This window comes from Plectrocnemia conspersa, unplaced genomic scaffold (assembly GCF_051122295.1).
Source record: "Plectrocnemia conspersa isolate PC_06_02 unplaced genomic scaffold, ASM5112229v1 ptg000005l, whole genome shotgun sequence".
Taxonomy (NCBI): domain Eukaryota; kingdom Metazoa; phylum Arthropoda; class Insecta; order Trichoptera; family Polycentropodidae; genus Plectrocnemia; species Plectrocnemia conspersa.
Genome location: NW_028277169.1, coordinates 1,320,175 through 1,341,063, shown reverse-complemented (window position 1 = coordinate 1,341,063; position 20,889 = coordinate 1,320,175). Strand labels below are relative to the sequence as shown.

The 20,889-nt window shown below is 27.9% G+C and overlaps 1 protein-coding gene across 1 annotated transcript in view; it reads right to left on the bottom strand.

The window, feature by feature from the left end:
- LOC148234627 (LIM/homeobox protein Lhx9-like) overlaps positions 1-13,110 on the bottom strand; it is a 36,068-nt gene extending 22,958 nt beyond the window's left edge. The window contains exons 1-3 of the mRNA XM_088185660.1: positions 12,818-13,110; positions 2,129-2,392; positions 1,430-1,666 (exon numbers count right to left, since the gene is read on the bottom strand). Of these exons, the coding sequence (XP_088041786.1) occupies positions 1,430-1,666; positions 2,129-2,373 (482 nt within the window). The 5' untranslated portion in view covers positions 2,374-2,392; positions 12,818-13,110. The remainder of the gene's footprint in view (positions 1-1,429; positions 1,667-2,128; positions 2,393-12,817) is intronic.
- Positions 13,111-20,889: the final 7,779 nt, after the last annotated feature.

Sequence of the window (20,889 nt, the reverse complement as noted above, 5' to 3'; positions counted from 1 at the left end):
TCTTTCTTGATTCAAGTTAAATTTTTCGGCTCAATTTATTCGATGAAAACAGTTTTTTCGCCATTTTTGTATAAACCAGATTCTTAGCTTATTTCATTTCCACTAGCTTCAATGATTGTTACAGCCACCGCACTTTTGAAACGGTTTTGTAAACAAATCCGTTTTAGTAACCGATCTTCTAATCAATTGTTTTTTCTTTGTTTTCCTGAGCCTTTCTTCCTTTGTAAGGACGTGGAATCCTCATATTTTTTATGCAATTTAGCACAGTTGTTTTACTGCACCGTGCTTTGCTTAGAATATTACGAAAACCGATTTTTTCTTTAGACAGAATCAATGTTTCCGATTTCTTCGATGTTGTCATTGAGGTACTTTTGGCACGTTGAACACAAAATCAAGTAAAACGATGTAAACACTTCAAAACCCGGTCGTGAACTGCCGGAATAATGAAAAAAAAATTGTTGCTAATTGCTCACATAAGTTTTAAAAAAATATTGCAGGTCTAATTGCTCAGTTTTTTTTAAGTAACCGTTATTCTCAGTTGCGTATTTTCGTTTTTTTTTTAATTTTTTATTTAATAATTTATTTTTAATATTATAAAGAAGCTATTTTTTGTAGCTAAACCAAACTTTTAATATTCATTATCGTAACGCCTAAAAAAGTTTCCTTTTCTCTTTTTGTTTTGTATTGCACATTCCGAAGTATCAAGAGTTCTCTTTTTCTTAGCTTATTCACAGTCCATCCAAAATGTTAACGCTCATCATCGTTGTGTTGGAAATAAGGGTGCGTATACGCATGCATGCATACATACACAGCTTTCTGCGAATTTGTTTACACCGATAGGAGAACGTTACTAATACTAAATCAGTGTAGGGTGACCATATGTTGGAAATTGAATTAAAAATTATAATGTGTTATATTTTTATTATCAATTATTGCCATGTTGTGGTATTTTGTAATCAATATAAAAATTTAAAGTATTTAAAAAAATATTATATTCAAACTGGAGAGTGATACCAACACTGCTCTCATGTTTTTGAGTTAAATATGTATATAAATATACAAAATAAGTAAGAAAGTGATATTTTACACTTTCCTCAACAAATTAAATTAAAAAAGTAAAAATTAATTATTATTATATTTTGATGAGCGTTCATATCTTGGACGGACTGTACTTGGCATAGTTTTGGCATGATCACTACTTTTCTTTTGAATATTGTCCTTGCCTCTACTAAAGAAGTTTAAAAGGTTTTTTTCCATATTGTAGGAGGTTATAATTTTAACAAAGAAATCGTCTAAGTTTCCGATTTTTTAAGATTATTGGGGTGCTCCATTATTATGGTCAAGCCTGTATTAATTAAAACCCGAATATGTTTATAATCTGAGCTTAACATATCAATAGGAATTTTAATATAATGCAGAAAAATTGTACCTAAACATCGAAGCTATCTCCTCCTCGCAGTAGCCCTCGTTGAATATTAGGTCATAGTGCAGTCGGCAGTAGATGAGGCCGTCCCTCATGCCGAAAGTGTCTCCCTTGGAGAGCAGGCCGCCGCAGGAGACGCACGTGAAGCATCCTAGGTGGTACACTAGGTCTCTGGCCCTCATCACCAGCTCGTTGGCAGAGATGCCTGCCTGGCAGCGCGCGCACCTCTTCACGCAGAACATCCTGTATCCAACGCAGTGCTACTTGAAAAACAATACTAAGTTTTCTCTATCGTATCTAATTCAACGCGCTGTATATAGAAATGTTTTCGACGCGCTTCAGCTATTTTCAGTTAAAAATTTTGAATACAAAGAAGGCAACTCGCGGTGGCCAAGACACTAAAGTAGCAAGATATATGTTGGGTTTATGTGATATAAGCATATGATTGGCGTCTTAGTTAAGCATTCTAAATTGAGTTAAATTTGATATTAACAATAAGACATGTTTTGTGATAGTTTGATTCAGAGTCGATTATACTACTTTAGTTAAATTTCATTATAAAAATATCTTTCTATTTTATTATTGTAGGGGGGCTAGATTATTTTAATCCAGTGCATGTACACAAAATAATTAGCTTCGCGGCAATCACCAATAGATGTATAATACAATAATTGGAAAATATTGCTATGGTCAGTCTCATTATACCTATAATAGTCCTCCTTGCAGTAGATGTTCCTATCTCTAGTGAAGCAGGTGAGTTCGCTGGCCAGAGGCGAATGGCACTCACAACACCTCAAGCAGTTGCCATGCCATCGCCGATCAGCTGCTAGCAAGTAGTACCTATCTTGGATTCTCCCACCGCATCCTCCGCAGTCTTCCGGAGCCACAACACTCTCCATGGCCTCTCCAATGGATCCCTCCGCAGCGTCCTCTTGTCGATCTTTCAGCATTTTTGACGATGTTCGGAATCTAAAGAAACGATAATAGTAGATAATGAGTCAAAGAATATAAGGGAAATAATAACAACCTGAATGAGGTTCTGTTCTTTCTTTCTTTTTAAACACCATCATTTTTTTTAATATATTATATCAAAATTAGGTGGAATTATTAAAGCTAAAATTTTACTTAAGGAAAGTAGCGCTATGCTTGTGATGCAATAGAAATGTCAAATATATTGCGAGTTGTTGTCTCTGAATATCAACATTTTTAATTTTATAAGATATTCTCTATGAGCTGTATTAGCTCATTATAAGAGAAGTTTCAATATCAGATAATAATCCTTGATATTAGGACATATGGGTAAACTTAATCTGTGATGATCGATCGGAACTATAATTATATAATAATCACTAATTCCTATCTCTTAGACACAATAGAAATTTAAAAACACTAGGGTTCGTATGGGATTTGAACCCAGGACTTTTAGATCAATAGTCAGAGATTTATACCACTCGTCTATCATGCTGGTTAAATTATTATATTTTTAATTCCGCTCTGTGCAAGTTTAACTGAACTCTCGTATGTTACAAGTCGAAAGTCGAGTTCTGAATTGTAGTAAAAATTCACTAGTAAAGCCCAAATATATTTTCACCAGTAGATATGTATTTTTACTAGCGAAAATATAATTTAACTGATAGGCGCTAATATGCTGCTCTAAAATGTTTATGAAGCTCAATTTGACAGTTGCGAAACGTCCATTTGGTGTTCAAACCCAAACCTAACATAATGAAAGTTGTAAAACTAACTATAGTTTTAGAAGTTTTATTAGGTCAAGTCCAAAATACAAACTCTCAGGAGAAAATAAGCGGAGGAATAAGTACAGACAGACATCGCGTCTGCATTTCGATATTACACTATGTTTTAAAAATATGATAGCTATCAATACCAATTTTACTATGGACTTTTAATGTTATAGGGCTGATCAAAGTATATTCAAACCGAATTTTGGTCAATAAGAGAGCGCAAAAACAATTATCACTTCTCAGAAGGCAAAAATTCACGTCAAAAGCAATAAAATCGTGACGGCGACGTCGCAGTGGGAACGCTCGGTAACGAGCGTTCCCACTGCGACGGTGTCGACACGATTTTATTGCTTTTGACGTGGATTTTTGACTTCTGAGAAGGGATAATTGTTTTTTGCGCTCTCTTATTGGGCAAAATTCGGTTTAGATGTGATTTATTCGATTCTCACTCATAATATTACTATAAAAAGTATTAATCGAGCATTTTCAATGCGATGGCATGGTTTTATTGCTTTTGACCTGGACTGAAAATTCACTATATGGCAACACTGAGCAACAAAAAAAAACCCGATTAATTACCAGATAAATATTATTAGTAGATATTTTTGATATTTTTTTATGCCTAATTAAAACATTTCGCATAAAATATTATTTCAGAAAATATATCGCAACGGTGGCTAATTTTAATATTTATTTGTAGCATAGAACTCGTACCTATTATTATTTATTTAAGACATTATATTACGTTGTTAAAAAAATTGTAAAATAATAATTTGTCATGAGGCTTAGAATCATTGTTTTCCCAGGGTCCTGGTTTCATTGATCATGTAGATCCAAAATCCGTTCAAATCTTCAGCTTATATGTCAAGGTTGTCAAGGTTTACCATTACTATTTTCTTAGAATATAACTTTTTTATTTTGATTTTTTAACACCAGATTGTATACTAGATTCTCAATTAAAAAAATTGATTAGAATTGTCGGCAAATAACTCTTGGATCGTACACTAGGAAAACGATTGTTAAAAATACTGTTCAGTAGTTTAAAGAAATGTTGAGCGAAAATTCAACGGCACTGTGAGAGAACGGATAAGAGGCAAAAATCCTCACATAAAGGTATCTCAATATCCTTTTCTGAACTTTTCCAACTAATAGGCAGTATTTGGTTACTCGGTTATTCTAAACTTTAAATCCCGATTCAAGAATGCCACTAACTTAAGTGTCATAGAGGACACGACAAAGTGAAACGCGTTCCTTAGACTTCGGTTTCTCGAAAGGTCTTGTTAGAATTTTATCGACTTACTTCACCGCTGTCAGTATGTGAGCTATGGAAATCGTCGCTTCGATTAGTATATCACTTATTTTGGAAAAATTATAAAAACAATTTGAGTTGAATTTTGAAAAAAATATTTGGGGTGTTGCTCATATTTTTTTTTGTATATTGCCCATCATGATGTGTTGGAGTAATCTGTCAAGTCATGACGGTCAGCTTTGTAATAAAAAATAAAATAAAATAAAAAGCTGAGCATCTTCTAAGATTTTTGCACACGTTGATTACGCGTGAAGGTGATTCTGAGAACTTTAGTCGAATATATAGGAATATTCTAAAGATAAATGAGATTGAGAATATTTACTTAATAAGTCGTTTTTGTGATTAAGGGTAGATGGTTATTTTTTTATTTTTTATTTTATTAATTTATTTAGCTTAATATAATAAAATTTAGTAAACAGATATAAAAAATACATAACAGAAATAAAAAATAAAAATATACAATAATAAAGACTTCATATTATAATTTATTTCTATATGTACGAAGGTGTTTTTTTATTCCATTTATGAAACCCGTTATATTTTTGCTGTTTCGAATTTCTCTTGGAAGACTATTATTTAAATCAAAACCTCCGTACATAACTCCCCTAGCCGTACTCGTTTTCTTATACTTAATTATCTTTAAATTTTCTCTATTTCTAGTATTATATTTATGTACATCTTTATTTCTTATTAAATACTTATTAAAATATTCTGGTAACATATTATTTTCTAACTTATATATAAATACTAAAACATTCATACTCAATATTTCTTCAACATTCAACCATTCTAATCTATCAATCATACTTTTACAATTAGTTAATCTATTTTTATTTAAGATTACTCTCATTGCCCTATTTTGTAATTTTTGCAACATTTGTTTGTCTATTTTATTTAACATATTTAATAGTGTTGCACAATAATTAAAATGGGGCAATATTATACTATTGTAAATTTTTTTTTTGTATTTATACTTAATATATTTCTTAATCTAGATAATAAACCTATTTTTCTACTATTTTTTTTTAATATGTAATTACAATGTTCTTTAAAATTTAATTTTGTATCAACAATTACTCCTAAATATTTTATATTATCCACTATTTCTATACTAGAGTTATTTATTACTATTTTGGTACTATTATCTAACACATTTTTATAATTAATAAACATACATTTAGTTTTATTCTCATTTAATTTAAGTACATTATTCTTTAACCATATTTCTAATATACTTAATTCATTATTTAAATTATTTACAATTTCTTTAATGTTATCACCTATGCAATACATTAATGTGTCATCCGCAAATAGATGAATTTTACATTTTTTCACGTTATTAACTATATCATTAATATACAAAACAAATAACAATGGTCTCAATTTAGACCCTTGTGGTACTCCATAAGACACTAATTTCTCTTCAGAATATACATTATTTATTTTAACTTTTTGTTTTCTTTTATATAAGTAATTATTAAACCATCTTAAAACTATATCACTTATACCTATACTCTCCAATTTCTTGATGGAAGTTAAAAACATACTGTAGAGAGAAAGAGTCTGTAAAATATTTAATGTATCTAAATAATATGGATTTAGCAATATCATACGTGATGGAGTATTCCTTCCCAAATGCGTCAATTGTCATCGAGTGTTCTCAGCAATATTTTGTGACCATCCCCAAGTTTTTTCAAAATGCGTCTTCCTGAACGCTTTAAGTTCCTTAATTTTTTTTGGTAATTATTCATTATTAAATCACTTTATATATATCATAAAAAAATTACAGATCATACGTTAGTGTGACAATAATTTTTAACGCTCGTAGTTTAATATTGATAATAATGACGTATAACGCGCTTAACGCACGTATTACGTTAAAAAAACTCTTGTAGCACAAACCCATGTGTGTGTATTTTTATTGTAATTATCACGTGTAATATGCTAAATTATTCAACTTTACAAATGTGAAACTAATTGGTTCGGATCTTTTTATTACATTATATACTACACATTGCGATTTTTTGCACAGCATGTTAGATTTATTAACTTATGTTTAGTTTTTTATTCGTTCAACTTTTACTCGATTCCTATTCATTCAAAACATTCGCTTGACATCGAGTGATTTTTTTGTCGTTATTCGAATAAGCCGTGGAAAAAGTTTGCGGCCCCATTGTATTGTGCTGTGGTGGTATAAAAATCCCGCACAATTACCGTCGATATTTTTGTACAATACCTACAAAAAGTGCCTGTAAATAATAATCGTTTATGTCAATCTATATTTTTGATTGATTTATTCACATAAAACTAATTGATTTGTTTTCTGTTTTTTTTTTTATTATTATATATAGCATTGTATTATTGCTTTTTTCACACAAAACTGATTGATTTGTTTTGTGTTTAAAGTGTTTTTTCATTTTCAATTCATTTTGATGTAAAATATTGTGCTGATTTTTAACCCAGTGCCTTCTCCATATTTAGACGTAAAAGTCTGTTTAATGAGAGCTTTCTATTATATTATATTATATTTTGCAAGCCATTACCTCATAATCAGGCGTCGTTTGTTTGTTAATTTGCCTTCCGTGATGGTTAATAGAAGGTTCACATTTTAAACCTACACTATTTTCCGACGCTTTAGAAGTTTTCACAACTCGCTTCTCCAGCTTGCTTAAATTTTTCACCAACAGAGCAAAGGTTTCGCATCCATTATTCTCAGAGAACGCCGGCGAGAGGTAAAGACGCTTTTTATCTAAATAAAACAACTTATTGCCTTTTTGATTCTTCTCCCAAAGACGATAGTATTATATATAAAGACCCAGCCAGCGCTAACCAACTTTAAAATAAATTTTGCAATATTTGCTTATCTAATTTATTAAACATATTTAATATTGTCACAAAATAAGTAAAATGGGGCAATATGATACTATTGATTTTTTTTGTGTTAATACTTAACATTTATATTTAAAGCTATCGATTTGCTCAATCTAGTGTCCTTGTTTTTTCGAGCTAATATTTAAATAAGTTGCAGTCCTTTATCCTTAGATTTCATTTATATTTGTTTGTTGTTGTAAAAAATAAAAATTAAGTGTTACTTATATAAATACATTATATTATGTTATTTAAACGACAATAATGGGATAATCTGTTGTATATTTTTTTTGGCATTTTTATCAATTACATTTGGCTTTTTTATCAATATTACCGATCGTTCTAACTACGAGTTTTTCCTTGAAAAAAAAATACTGTAAAATCGATCATTATTTGCAGCTTAGTTCTCGATACTAAGAACATAATTTGACTTGTGTTTTCGATACTGTATATTGCTCAAAATTTTTGCAATTTAATAATTTATTTATTAATTTATAAAATATTAAAAATTAATTAAATTATAAAATACTTTTCACATTATTGAGGTATGAAAAATCTCATATTTTAAACCTCGAATCATGTGTCTGATTGAAAGAAATTTTCATCATCAAAATAATTCCAACACTGGAGAATCTCTTGGTCCATGAAATATTTAGGATTGCATTAGTTTTTAAAGTCTAGGTCTTGCAACTGTAAAAATGTAAGTGCTTGTTTGTAAGATCAGATTTAAATTGTATAAACCGATCTAGAAATTTCCATGCGAACTTCCATCGAGGAGCATCTCATATTCATCCAGTTACAAAATACAGTTTTTGTAATTCTATCTCCGTCTATTGTTACGCTTACTGGGATTATAATCATTAATTTTATTATATCGATGATTATTCGTAGGTCATTTATAAACATTGCTCAGCAAATATTGCCATGTCATCAGCATAACAAATGTCGTTAATTGTCTCACCGTCGATTTTTATTCTTTTTTGTCACTGGAATGCTTCCTTGAATATGGTTTTGAAGTATAAATTAGAAAAAGTTAGAGACAGAACACATTCCTGTCTGACACCTCTTTGTATTGTAACATTGATAAGTCTTATATATCTGCCATTCGCAATGATAGCCCTCTATAAAATGATCGAATGCTTTTTCAAAATCTATAAAGCGAATGTAAGCAGATTGACGAAAATCGTAGCATCTCTGAAAAGCGCTTCTCGTGTCTTTCCTGAATTTAAAATGTTTTCTGCTAATAACTTCTTCGCAACGTATGTGAATTTTTCTTTGTATAATTTATAATTTCAACTAATTTAAAATATGAAGGGAAATATATTTTTTTATTTACTTATTAATTATTACATAAGAAAATATTTAAAATAATTCCATCTACTGAAATTAATAATAAAAAAATTATAGTTCTCCTGTAAATATTGTATATTGACGAAGCGCGACCTTTAAAGTTTCCAGTCATAATTGAGTACCAGATCCAATTTCCAGCAGCCCAATAAAATTTTATCAGAAAAATAATTACGTTATCGATAAATTAATAAACACGGATGTGTTCGATTTTCACACTTATTTTAATTACTAATAATTTCGATTATACAATACCAATCTATAAATAAATGTAAGTTCATGATAAAAATATTTATGACAGAATTAGTTGCGCTGATATAATTTTAATAATTTTTATAATAATTATATTGTATATTTTTATTTTATTTTACACATCAAAATATGTTTTTGTGTACTATTAAAATAAATGTAAATTAAATAGAATGGCTTTAAAATGAATAATTAATTGAGCAGGCATTATATACTCTAATAATATGTTATATACTTTATTTGACGTGCAATAAATTTATTTAATTTAATTGAAACAACAAATAATTTAAATACCGTCGGATGTAATACATCATATAAATAATAATTAAAATTATTGTTTTTAATACAAGTAATAATTCATGAATTTAAATATATAACTAAATTTAACGCTTGTTATAAATTTAGTAGTTATAATTTTATTAAAAATAATAATGTTAATTTTTTCGTTTATTATTCGCGCTATTAAATTATTATTAATTCTTAAAAGAACAATGTTTTTATTATATTTTTTATACGCTGTATTTATTGCCTAAAAATAATTCATCGATATTATAAAACACTGCTTTAATTACATTATTCTATAATCCATTTATTTTCAATGTATGAAATATTTAATAACTCGTAAAATGAAAATGTTTTTCACTATTTCATCTCTCTATAAATTTTCATGTTGTACATACACAAATCAAACATTCTAAGAATTGAAATATATTTATCTCCTATAAAAATCAAATCTGATTTATCTAACAAGTATTTTTTATGTTTATTCCAAGTATTGAATTAATAGCACTTGTAAGTTGGAATCGAAATTGTATTTATCTATTATTCAATATATAATAATTAAACGATTGCCATGATTTTTATAAATAGCCGTTTTAAAAAAATTAAGTAATTTATATGATAAATGAAACCCATTAGAGAAACAATCATTGTAAATATACCTCAGTTTTAAAATTATATATACTAGTGACTTCCAAATGTTTATTACCGCAGAATAAAATATATATCGGCATATAACATTATTATTAATTAAAAATTGCGTATCTCAATATATATATATTAAATAAAAAATATGACAATTTAATACCATATTTTTTTAATAGGTATTATTTTATTTCATTGATCAAAATCACATAAGCGAAAATTTTATTTTATGTTGTTATGAGAAGAACTATTTATTTTTATAATAATAAGGAAAACCAAATAGTGGGATGTATTTAAAAAAAATACCAGATTATACTAAAATACATTTTTGGAAAAACTTTGTATATTTAAAAAAATATTATTGCAGAAAATAATCAGTGAATTTAATTTTAAAAAGCAGTTGAAAATAAATGTAAAAAATTGTGGGTGTGGGTGATTAACTTTGTAACACCAATGAAGACTAATAATCAACAATCAGGTAGATTCAGGAAATTTTTAGGTGATATTTGATCATGAAATATTAAAAAAATATTTTTACTGCGTGATTAATTGCACATCAATTTTATTTCTAAAAAAAATGTATTACTTAACCAATTATCAACAGTTAATAAATTAGTATACATATATAATTTTAACATTCACAACTAATTAATTTTACTTAAAGAAAAATTATCATGAGCAATTTAACATAAAAGTTTTTTTTTTGGATAAAAAAAATGGCGCACATCCAAAAATACATTACCGTAATTTTTGATAATAGTAATTTATGAAGGAATAAAAACTCAAAATATTTACCTCCAATAAACTTTCTTTAGAGAATAACAATCTTTCAGCATAATAATATTTTCAATGCATGTAAAATTGAGCAGCAATGTTTTCTTTGGTTAAACCACGTAATGTAATGTAATGATATGTATACAAAAACAATTAAATAGTAATGATATGTATACAAAAATCATTTATTTTTTTCAAAAACATAAAACAGTATGTGGGTAAAACATTTTTACTGTTTGAGTAATTGAACATTAATTTTTTTATAAAGTTACATAGGCAAATTCTCATATAAACAGATTTATAAAACCATATATATGTAAATATTTATAAATACAACTGATTGGATTAATGAAAAAAAAAAGTTTTTTCTGGTAAAAATGTATGTGTGTAAAATATTTTTACTGCTTGACAAATTTTATTTTGCAGAAAAATGTGCTGCATTGTTAAATGTATTTTGCACTGTTTTAAGAAAAAATAGTTTATAAACATATTATATGTAGTAAGTTTGAAGAAATTAGTAATATAAAAACAATAATAATAATTATTTTGTCGTTTATTATTAGCACTATTAAAATATTATTAACTCTAAAAAAGTACAATTAATTTAATTTTTATACGCAATATTTATTGCCCAAAAATTAATAAAGCTGCATTAAACATGAACGCTCTTTCATAAATATTATAAAAAACGATGCTTTTATTACTTTATTCTATAGTTAAATATTTTGCTTACACGTAAAATGAAAAAGTTTTTCAATATTTTACCTGTCTATAAATTTTCATGTTGTATTTATTATACATACACATATCAAATGTTCTAGGAATTGAAATATATTTATCTCCTATGAAAATCAAATCAGATTTATCTATCGAGAATATGTTGATAAGCAATTTCGTGCATACATAGGAAATTAGGTCATGAATATTAGTTTCTATCGTTTAAATGCTCCTAATTGAATATATTGCAATAATCATGTACTTCATTTAGGTTTATCGAATCACTTGTAAGTTGAAAACAAAGTTGTATTTATCAATTAATCATTATATTAAAATGATAAGTATTTGTTAATCCCATAAATAAATAATAAGTGATTTACAGTGTAAATAAAACACATTACAGCAAAAGTCATCTTATATATAATTGTAGTAAGTTAAAAAAGGATTAGTACAAATAAAATATTTTCTCTTCGTAATCAGTAGCATATCAATTTTATTTTAATGAAAATTAATTTTCCAGTACCGGCAAATGCGTTTCCCAGCTACTATTTTAATATAAATACAACATTTATAGTTAGTCTGTAAAAAACTATATTATCAAATGTGAAAAACTAAAATAGTAATATTATATGTACTTATAATATTTACATTTACATATTTGCATTTTTGATTAAAGAAAATTGTTTTTGTTTTAAAAAAGTAATGTTTTAATATTCACAAAAAATATTTTTTTAAATGTATTTCTGCACTCTTTTAAGATTTTATTATATTTTTTAATATTCGTAGTATATTTATATTTTAACCAAATCAAATAATTTTCCGAGTAAAAAAAATATTAAATAATTTCACTGTGTTTCAAGTAATTTTTTTTTGTGATTTCTTGCATGACTAAATGCATTTTTGGACTATTCAAAGACAATATTAGCTTATTAAGGTAATATTGTAAAAAGCATTTCATTTTTTTGTATGTCAAATATAAAATCATTTTTTATATTTAACACTCAGTTTTTAATAATATTATTTACATATTCGGACTATGAGTTTCATTTTATAAGGGTGTTAAAAAATGGTACGGGGAAGATTTGCACCTCTACTACTATGTTATGTTGCCAGTTATGAAACAATAACATATGTACATGTATATCATATATTATGTTTTTCAAACAACCGTCGCAAAATACGGTTTTAATTATAGCATTGCATAATAGGTATCTAAAAAAAAAAAATTAAAATATGAAATTTATACTTTGCTCCCATAATTCTGATACTAATATAATATAAATAATTAACTGATAATTGCCTGTGAATATATTTATAAGATCTAATAATTACTTCGGTTTTATGTCCTTCCTGTAAAGTAGAAAAAAATGGGGTTTACTAATTCAAACTTGACTGACAGATTAATATGTTTTAGGAAATGATTATTATTTAATAAATAATAATAATAATGATAATAATATTTACCAGTGTTCATATAGTATAAGCATCGTCCTTGTCGCTCTTATCGTACACTAAAATATCATCGGCTAGCCTTTGAGTCTCCACAAAATGAGAAAAATATTAGCAAAGCACTAAACGCGGTCGGGCGTTACTTCATACACCCTCGCACACATTTATACGCACGCACACGCATACGCACGCAAAGTCAGCGTTCGTAATGTTTACGTTTAATTAAGATTTGTTTTCGCGCGGTACGGTGCTCGGTGTCGGCGATCTGACGCTAGGTATTGTCGGCGGCGCGATTGGCTGCAGACTGCAGACCCGTGTCGAAGGGCGGCCGTTAGGAGGCGGTGGGCGGAAAACCCGCCCGTGCATCCCACCCCTTCGCTTACCCTCTGCGAGGGTTGGAACTCGATGAAAGAACGTCGATGTGGGATGCTCGATTTTGGGGTAGGTGGGACGAGCCGAGAAATCTCGACGGAGTTCTCCCGTTTTTTCCGATTAGGAGCAGTTCAATTTAAGAAAAAATATTCACAAAAAATATTGAGGCACTATCTTATAATAAGTGTTCTAGTAACAATTGTGTTACAGCTTAAAAGTAAGTGTAATGTTTCGTTTTTAAATTTATATAAAACTTACATTAGAGTATTATTCACACCAAATTTTTTTAGTGTTCAGAGCAGTATTCTTTGTTTAGTTCGTCGGATACAATTCCGTGATTATGTCAAAAATATAAGATAAATACGCTGTAGAAATTGTAGAAGCTTAAAATATTTCTTCATCATCTTCTTGTGACGCATCTGCGTTCAGACTAGGGATTACAATACCGGTATTGGGGCAAAAATTGACCTTCAGTATTACAAAATCAAATACCGGAAATACCGAATTTTTATATATATATATTTTAAATCTATACATCTTATTTTTTGAAAATGATATCTGTGGCTTAGAACTATGTAAATGACGATGCCCATATTTATTGAATGCAAAAATGATGCTCATTGTAGAGGATTAACCTAAGTAACTTTAACAGAATATAATATCAAAGTCTAATAATATTATACCAGAGGGCCGAAATATCGGCCCGCCATAGTTATGCAAAAAATTCAATGGCCGATATATCGGCGTAACATAAAAAGAATAAATTTGCTTTATCTCACGCAAATTTAACGAAACCTAGCGGTTTTCAGTAATTCTGTTATTTAACAAAGAAATGAGCGCGCCTTTTTTATGATAGGGATGGCTGGCCAAGTGAAAACAAAAGCTGGTATTGCATACACGAAATTATTTCTATTATTTATATAATACATTTTAGCTCCATTCAGACATATTTTTACCAGAGTAGTCTTCACTAAAGTCTCAATAATTATATTTAAATACAAAACTTGTTTTTTCAAAACTAAAAAAAAAACATTTTTTTTGGAAATAATGCAGTGACATTTTTTCTGTTACAAACTAAATATAATTTATATGTAATCCGACAGGCGTAAGCGCAATGCGTTACAACGAGCAAATCTGCATCAACTGAGTAAGTCAATCGGACATATTAAATACTTACAAATAAGTATTAACCGCCAAACTGAAAATTTGGGAATTATGACATCTATATTATTAATTATAAATTATTATGTGCTATACAATTTATAATCAATATATGTCACTGCAGATGGGGATAGTTTTTTTAATAATAGCGCATTTTTATAAATAAAAATTCGGGTGCCGCTGCCGGGGCTCGAACCCGCAACCTCAGAGTTACTAGTCTGAAACTGAATTTTATGATTATTTATTATTGTAAAGTTATGCTTTGTGCTATTTTTGGATAGTGGATATGTAATGTAATATTTTTATAAGTCAAATGGGTTCTAATATATTAAAGTGCAATACTAACAATTTTTAATCTATGCGGCAATTTATCTTATTTGTGTATAAAATCAGGCCGTTTCCAATGATCGATTCTAAAATAAATATTACTGCGATATTTTAAAATTAATATCAATTAAAGTATATTAAAATAATGATAACTCTATTAAAAACTTAATTAAACATACTATAATGTTATGTTAATTATTTAAAAGCCTCCAGTGGGAGACTACATGTTTTTTTATTATTTTTCCTTCTCCAAGTGTTTCTGAAAGAAAGTAAACTTAAGGAAATATTTATAATATAAGAATTGCCTATGAAATTCTAATTTTTGTTAGTTGTTGTGTGTTTAAAACTGAATTTTAATATTAAGCTTCCGGTGAATATGCCAATTTAATTATTGGACCTAATTTATAAATATGACACTAAATTCCTGTAATTAAATAATAAAAGGTAGATTTTTATAATCTGTCTATTGCAGAGGCCCTCTTGTTATGACTTTAGGAAAATATAAATACAGTATGCTTACCAAAGCCATGCGAAGAAAAAGTTGCGCCCGGAGCAAATGTTCTGTATATAATTCTATAAAAGTATGTCTGATATTTTATCCTTTTTTTCTATATACTTGAATTTTAATTATATAAATAATTTTACAAAAAAAATAATTATGTTACTGGTTAATAAACATTTTCATGTTTACAATATGTTATTAGCTATAATTTGATAAAAATGAGAATATAAAATAAAATGTTTGTGGTTAAAATTCAAGAAAAAATAATATAGAAACATAATATTAGAAAAATAAAATTATGGAAAAAAGTAAATTTTACTGAAGATCTGGAACCATTGATATATGTTGTATTTAGCCACTAAAGCAATATGTGTTTTAGCATTTTTATCATAGGTTAGGCTATAATAATTTCGCGAAATATTTTTTTATAATATTTTCTTGCATGAAAACGACAGTGTACTTTAATTGTTGGTATTTGAAGGCTCTTTCTATTTAATATCGGCTCGCAATGGTGGCAAGTGCGAAGTTCCAAAATATGTTTATTAAATTTTAGGTTGGAATCCAGGTGTGAGCTTAATTATTTACCGCTTGTATTTAAGTATTTACGTTACTGCCCTCTTCATTTAAAAGATGTGGTGGCAGAGAAAATAATTACTTCGATTGATTATAATTTTCTACCCATAAAAATATTTTTATAATTTATTCGCGATTGGTTTAAATCATAAGTAATTATTAAAATAACTGTATCGTCAGTGTAATAAATGCCTATATTTTTATTTTTGGTATATCGTTCGTTTGTAAGATAAAGAAAAACCCTGAGAAACTCCAACTGGAATTTTACGCGGTATCGAGTGTTTATTTTTAAGTGAAACAACATTGCCTCCACTTCTCATGAATGAGCGTATTAAGCGTAGCAAATAGTCGGGTGCTTTGAATTTGTATAGTTTATAAATCAAACCGTAATGCCATAACTGTGTCGAAAGTTTTTTCTATATCTAACATTAAAAGACTCGAACACTTTTTTATATTAAAATTAATGCATAAATGTTACTTTAAATTATTAATTTGATTTGTTGTAGAGTGATTTTCGCAAATACAAAACTGTTCGTTAATGATTTTATTTCCTAAATATTATTTTAAACGCTTAATAAATTTCTTCTAATATTTTACTGAATGACGATTTTTTTTCGGATAAATTATAGCGGTTTTCCAAATGGTTGGGAAATGCTTAAAGGATATGTAGATAGGTAGGCATTAAAGATGTTCGTTTAGTAATGAATGCAATAATTTTCATTTTGGTTAGATTTAAAAAATATTTATTTATGTTATATATATATATAGTAACCGAAATTAATAGTTTAAGCAAGTCTTATAAAATAATAAAAAATAAATAGCAATATATAATAACATATTGAAATTTGTTATGTATGAGTTAAAAATTTGTAGTTTATGCAACAAAGAATGTATTTGACTCAAAGTCAAAGAACAAACTTATACTTAAATTTTATATAAATTACACGTACAGTGTTTTGTTATATGTTCCGTGGGTAACTTTATATAATTTTATTTTGCCAGTTATATTTTATAAAATAAAACTTTATCGTGAAAATACAAAATATTTTTTTTAAAGTCCCTGGCGTTGACAAAGCAAAATGCATAGAATTCCCGGTTTGTTTTGTCACAGATCCCCTAATGGCGTATGATATTTTCTTCTTTGTGTAATCATAATTGCAACGGTCCGGTGTGTTGTTGCAAGCTAGTATATTTATCAAATAGATTTTCAAATGTTTTACTTTATTTTGATGTAAAATAAAAAAAATACAGTGCCTTAACATCAGTAAAAGCTGCAGTAATGTCATTCCTAGGAAATCGATTGTCAATAAGCGAATAGTAACGGTCTAAATTCTAAAGTATCAAGTAATATTTTTGCCGTCCCTTTGAAATCGTCCCTTTATAAACATTTTTATAGAATACTTGAAGGTAAAAAATATATACCTAATTAAAATCATCGTTTTTACGCCAGATTTGTTCTTGTGAGTTTGCTCGGGTTGTAGTCTAACATCCACGCTTTTTCGAGATATTTGTCTCAACCCTCGTTGAAATTTCCGTCACCTAAAATTGTTCCTTTTTTGATGGATCAGAAGTATAATTCAGTGATTGATATTTATAAAAATATAAATCATGTTTGATTTAAAAAAACACCTGTCGACACATTTTAATTATTATTATATCGTATAGTACAACCTATCTTTAGTTGGTAATAGAAAAAAATAACATTTACAATATTTTCCAATGAAAATGTGTTTTTTTTAAAACATACACTTCACGTGTGTTTTTTATTTAAATATAGCTCTAGAGACTTACTTATTGCAATTATTTAACACCAATGTTTAGTGAAGCGTATTTTGTGGAATATTTGAATAAAAATTTGTTTGAGTGGATATAAAAATGTACAAATATAGGAAGGAATTTCATGTATGAAATATCTGCTTTTGTTTTAACTTCGCCAGCCATCCCTATCATAAAAAAATGCGCGGTCATTTCATATGTAATTTTCGATCTATCATCTATATTTTGCTAATATCACGGATGAATATAGTTTTAATCAGATAGTATAGGCGGTTTTCAATTGCATATCAATTGCGTGAATCCATTTTAAATTAGATATTTTTATTATAAATTATTTTTTCCTGAGAGCACAGACCCTCGGCGACGCGCTATCTAGAGTATGTTATCAGCAAGGTAGTTACGGTGTTGTTGTTTTTAATATACATAAATGCAGCGTGTAGTCCTCTCTGGATGATTACTTAAATGTGGCGGAGTTTTTGATGGGGACGTTCAGCCAAGTACGAGAATTCACTAAATGGCGTCTGTAATTTTATCATACTATGAGCCCTATGAGGGTTTAAAGCGTTATACAACTTAGTAAAAGAGAAGTGCGCTGTTCTTTCTGCATTTGTCGACGACCCAAGGACAACTGTCTGGCGTTGCTCAAAACTGTTGCTATCTTTGCGTCTGATATCTCCGTAGAGCACAATTTAAACATGTATATAGAAAAAATCGGCAACGTCACTAATGAGCGCGGACAAATGGGCGTGCGTCAAAAGAGCGCTGCCTTATAAGCGCTGCGTCATAAGAGCGTTTACCAAAGTAGCGCTGTAACAAAATAGCGTGCGTCAAATGCGCAGACAGCCATATGAGCGTTTGACAAAAGAGAACACGTCATAAGAGCGCAAAAATACTTAAAGAAAATCAAGTAATGAATATTTTAGGAATTAGGAATATACAAAATATATGTTAATTGTAAGAAATTTAAAAAAATAAAAATTCACGAGATATAGGTGGTAAAATTAGTATTTTATGTGCCAGAGCGTAATGACGATTAAAATAATTAGTCAATGAAAACATTATTATTTATTAATTATTACGTACATACTCGAGTATGGCTCCCCATCCCCATACGTACGATATACATATATTTTTACTAAAATAAAACGCTGATTTTGAATTTATCATTACATTTGTTCTGTAATGTTTCATTAAATTGACAAATAATTATCAACTCGACTTGGCAGGTATACAAAGGTCGTCCGACCTTTTTTTTCATTTATTTTAGACAACTACATTTTATCGTGAAAGTCGAAAACAAGCACAATATAAATTTTAATAGTTAAGTGTAAGATAAAAAAATAATCTGAAAATAAATGTGATTGCAAAGGGGTAAAACATTAATTTTGCTAAATTCATTTTAATCATATTATATAATTATCAAAAAGGAAGTTAGCTATGATTTTTTAAATACCTAATTGTAACACTTTACAAAAAAAATTCACCGCTGTCCAGGTGCATAACAATGCATGACATTGGTGAATGACACGGACGATACGCAATTGTTTAAAATTATTTTTACGATATTAAAACTAAAGTAGTAATTGGTGAATCAGTTTGATTTTTTTTTTAAATACTTTTTTAGTCTGATATTTAGTTTTAATGTGTTATTCCTAGAGACTTTAATTTTTCGCGATTACGATAAAAGTATTTTTTTGTGAATTTCGTGCTTTGTCAATTTCAAAAAGGGTAGTATTTATACAAATAGAACAGTTAGAAAAAAATAGTAATCTGTCTAATATTCTAATATTTTGTCCGGGTCCTTGCCTTTTTACCTGGTTATCGATATCATATTTTTTCCCTTATGTTTCATATTTGTTAAGCTCCAAAAAATATTTGGCGGCACGCACATTTAGAAACTGTTATAGATTAAATTGTTATCTATAAAGAAGATTAATCCTTATAAATAGTTGTAAGTCATTCGTGGTATTTTTTTTTTATACTTTTCAAAGACGCAACGAAACTTTTTGCGAACGTTTTCAGTAATAATTCAAAAGTATACTGAGCGCTATTATATTTATATGTAACTACCCTATCTAACTTTAAATAGATAACTGTAAAATGCAATTTTTGTGAATTCCTAAAGTTTATTCTCACACTAATTCCCAAGGCTCAAAACATAAAAAATATTCGCGTTAAGGGCAAAAACCGCGATAAACACTTATCAGCCCTAGATCTGGGTTATTATATTTATCTAAGCTTATCCTATCTAATTTAAAAATATTAATATTTTTAAAAAAAAATCATAAAACTTGTGTTTTTAAATTCATAGAAAAATGTGTGTATATGTTTATGTATGTATATTTGTATATGTATGTATGTATGTATATGTGTATATACATTGTTATAATTTGTTATATTTATTATTTTGATTAGTGTTTAAATATGTTTATTATACTTTCTAATGTATACGTTTTTATTTTTCATCTTTAACTTTAAATTGTATTAAAAAAAAAAAAAAAAATAAAAAAAAAAATTGATAGCTGTAAAATATGCGATTTTTGTACATTCCCAAAGTTTATTCTCACACTAATTTCCAAGGCTCAAAACATAAAAAAATTTCACGATAAGGGCCAAATCCATGATAAACATTTATCAGCGCTATTTCTTGGTTATTATATTTATATATAACTACCTTATCCAGTTTAAAATAGATAACGGTAAAATATGCGATTTTTGGAAATTCCAAAAGATTGTTCTCACAGTAATTTATAAGTCGCAAAATATAAAAAAATCGCGTAAATGGCAAACTCCACGATAAACACTTATCAGCGCTAGTTCTGTGTTATTATATTTATATATAACTATCCTATCTAATTTAAAATAGATAACTGTAAAATATCCGATTTTTGGAAATTCCAAAAGCTTGTTCTCACAGTAGTTTCCAAGGCTCAAAACATAAAAAAAATTCGCGTAAGGGCCCACTATAAACATTTATCAGGTAGGTATTTATAATAAAATTACCGACTTAAGCCTAAGTGTTTTATGATATCGGGTAACTCTCTTAAATTCTTGAATAAAAAAATCAAACTGTTTAAGTGATATTTTATGATTAAATATGCAAAAATGATAAGTAAATATACACACACATCTTATGTATGTATATTATATTTTGTTTATACCGAATAATGTTTTCATCTTTCAATTCTTTTCTAAAAAATATTACTTATATTTTCGTATGTACGTATATGTATATATATATATATATTTTAATATGTATTAAATTATGTTAATTATTTAATTAATTATAAGATCATGATTTGCATCACATTTATTTGTAATGCATTTTTATTGTATCGCCCAAAAGACCATCGCCCATTTTGACCGATTGAATTGT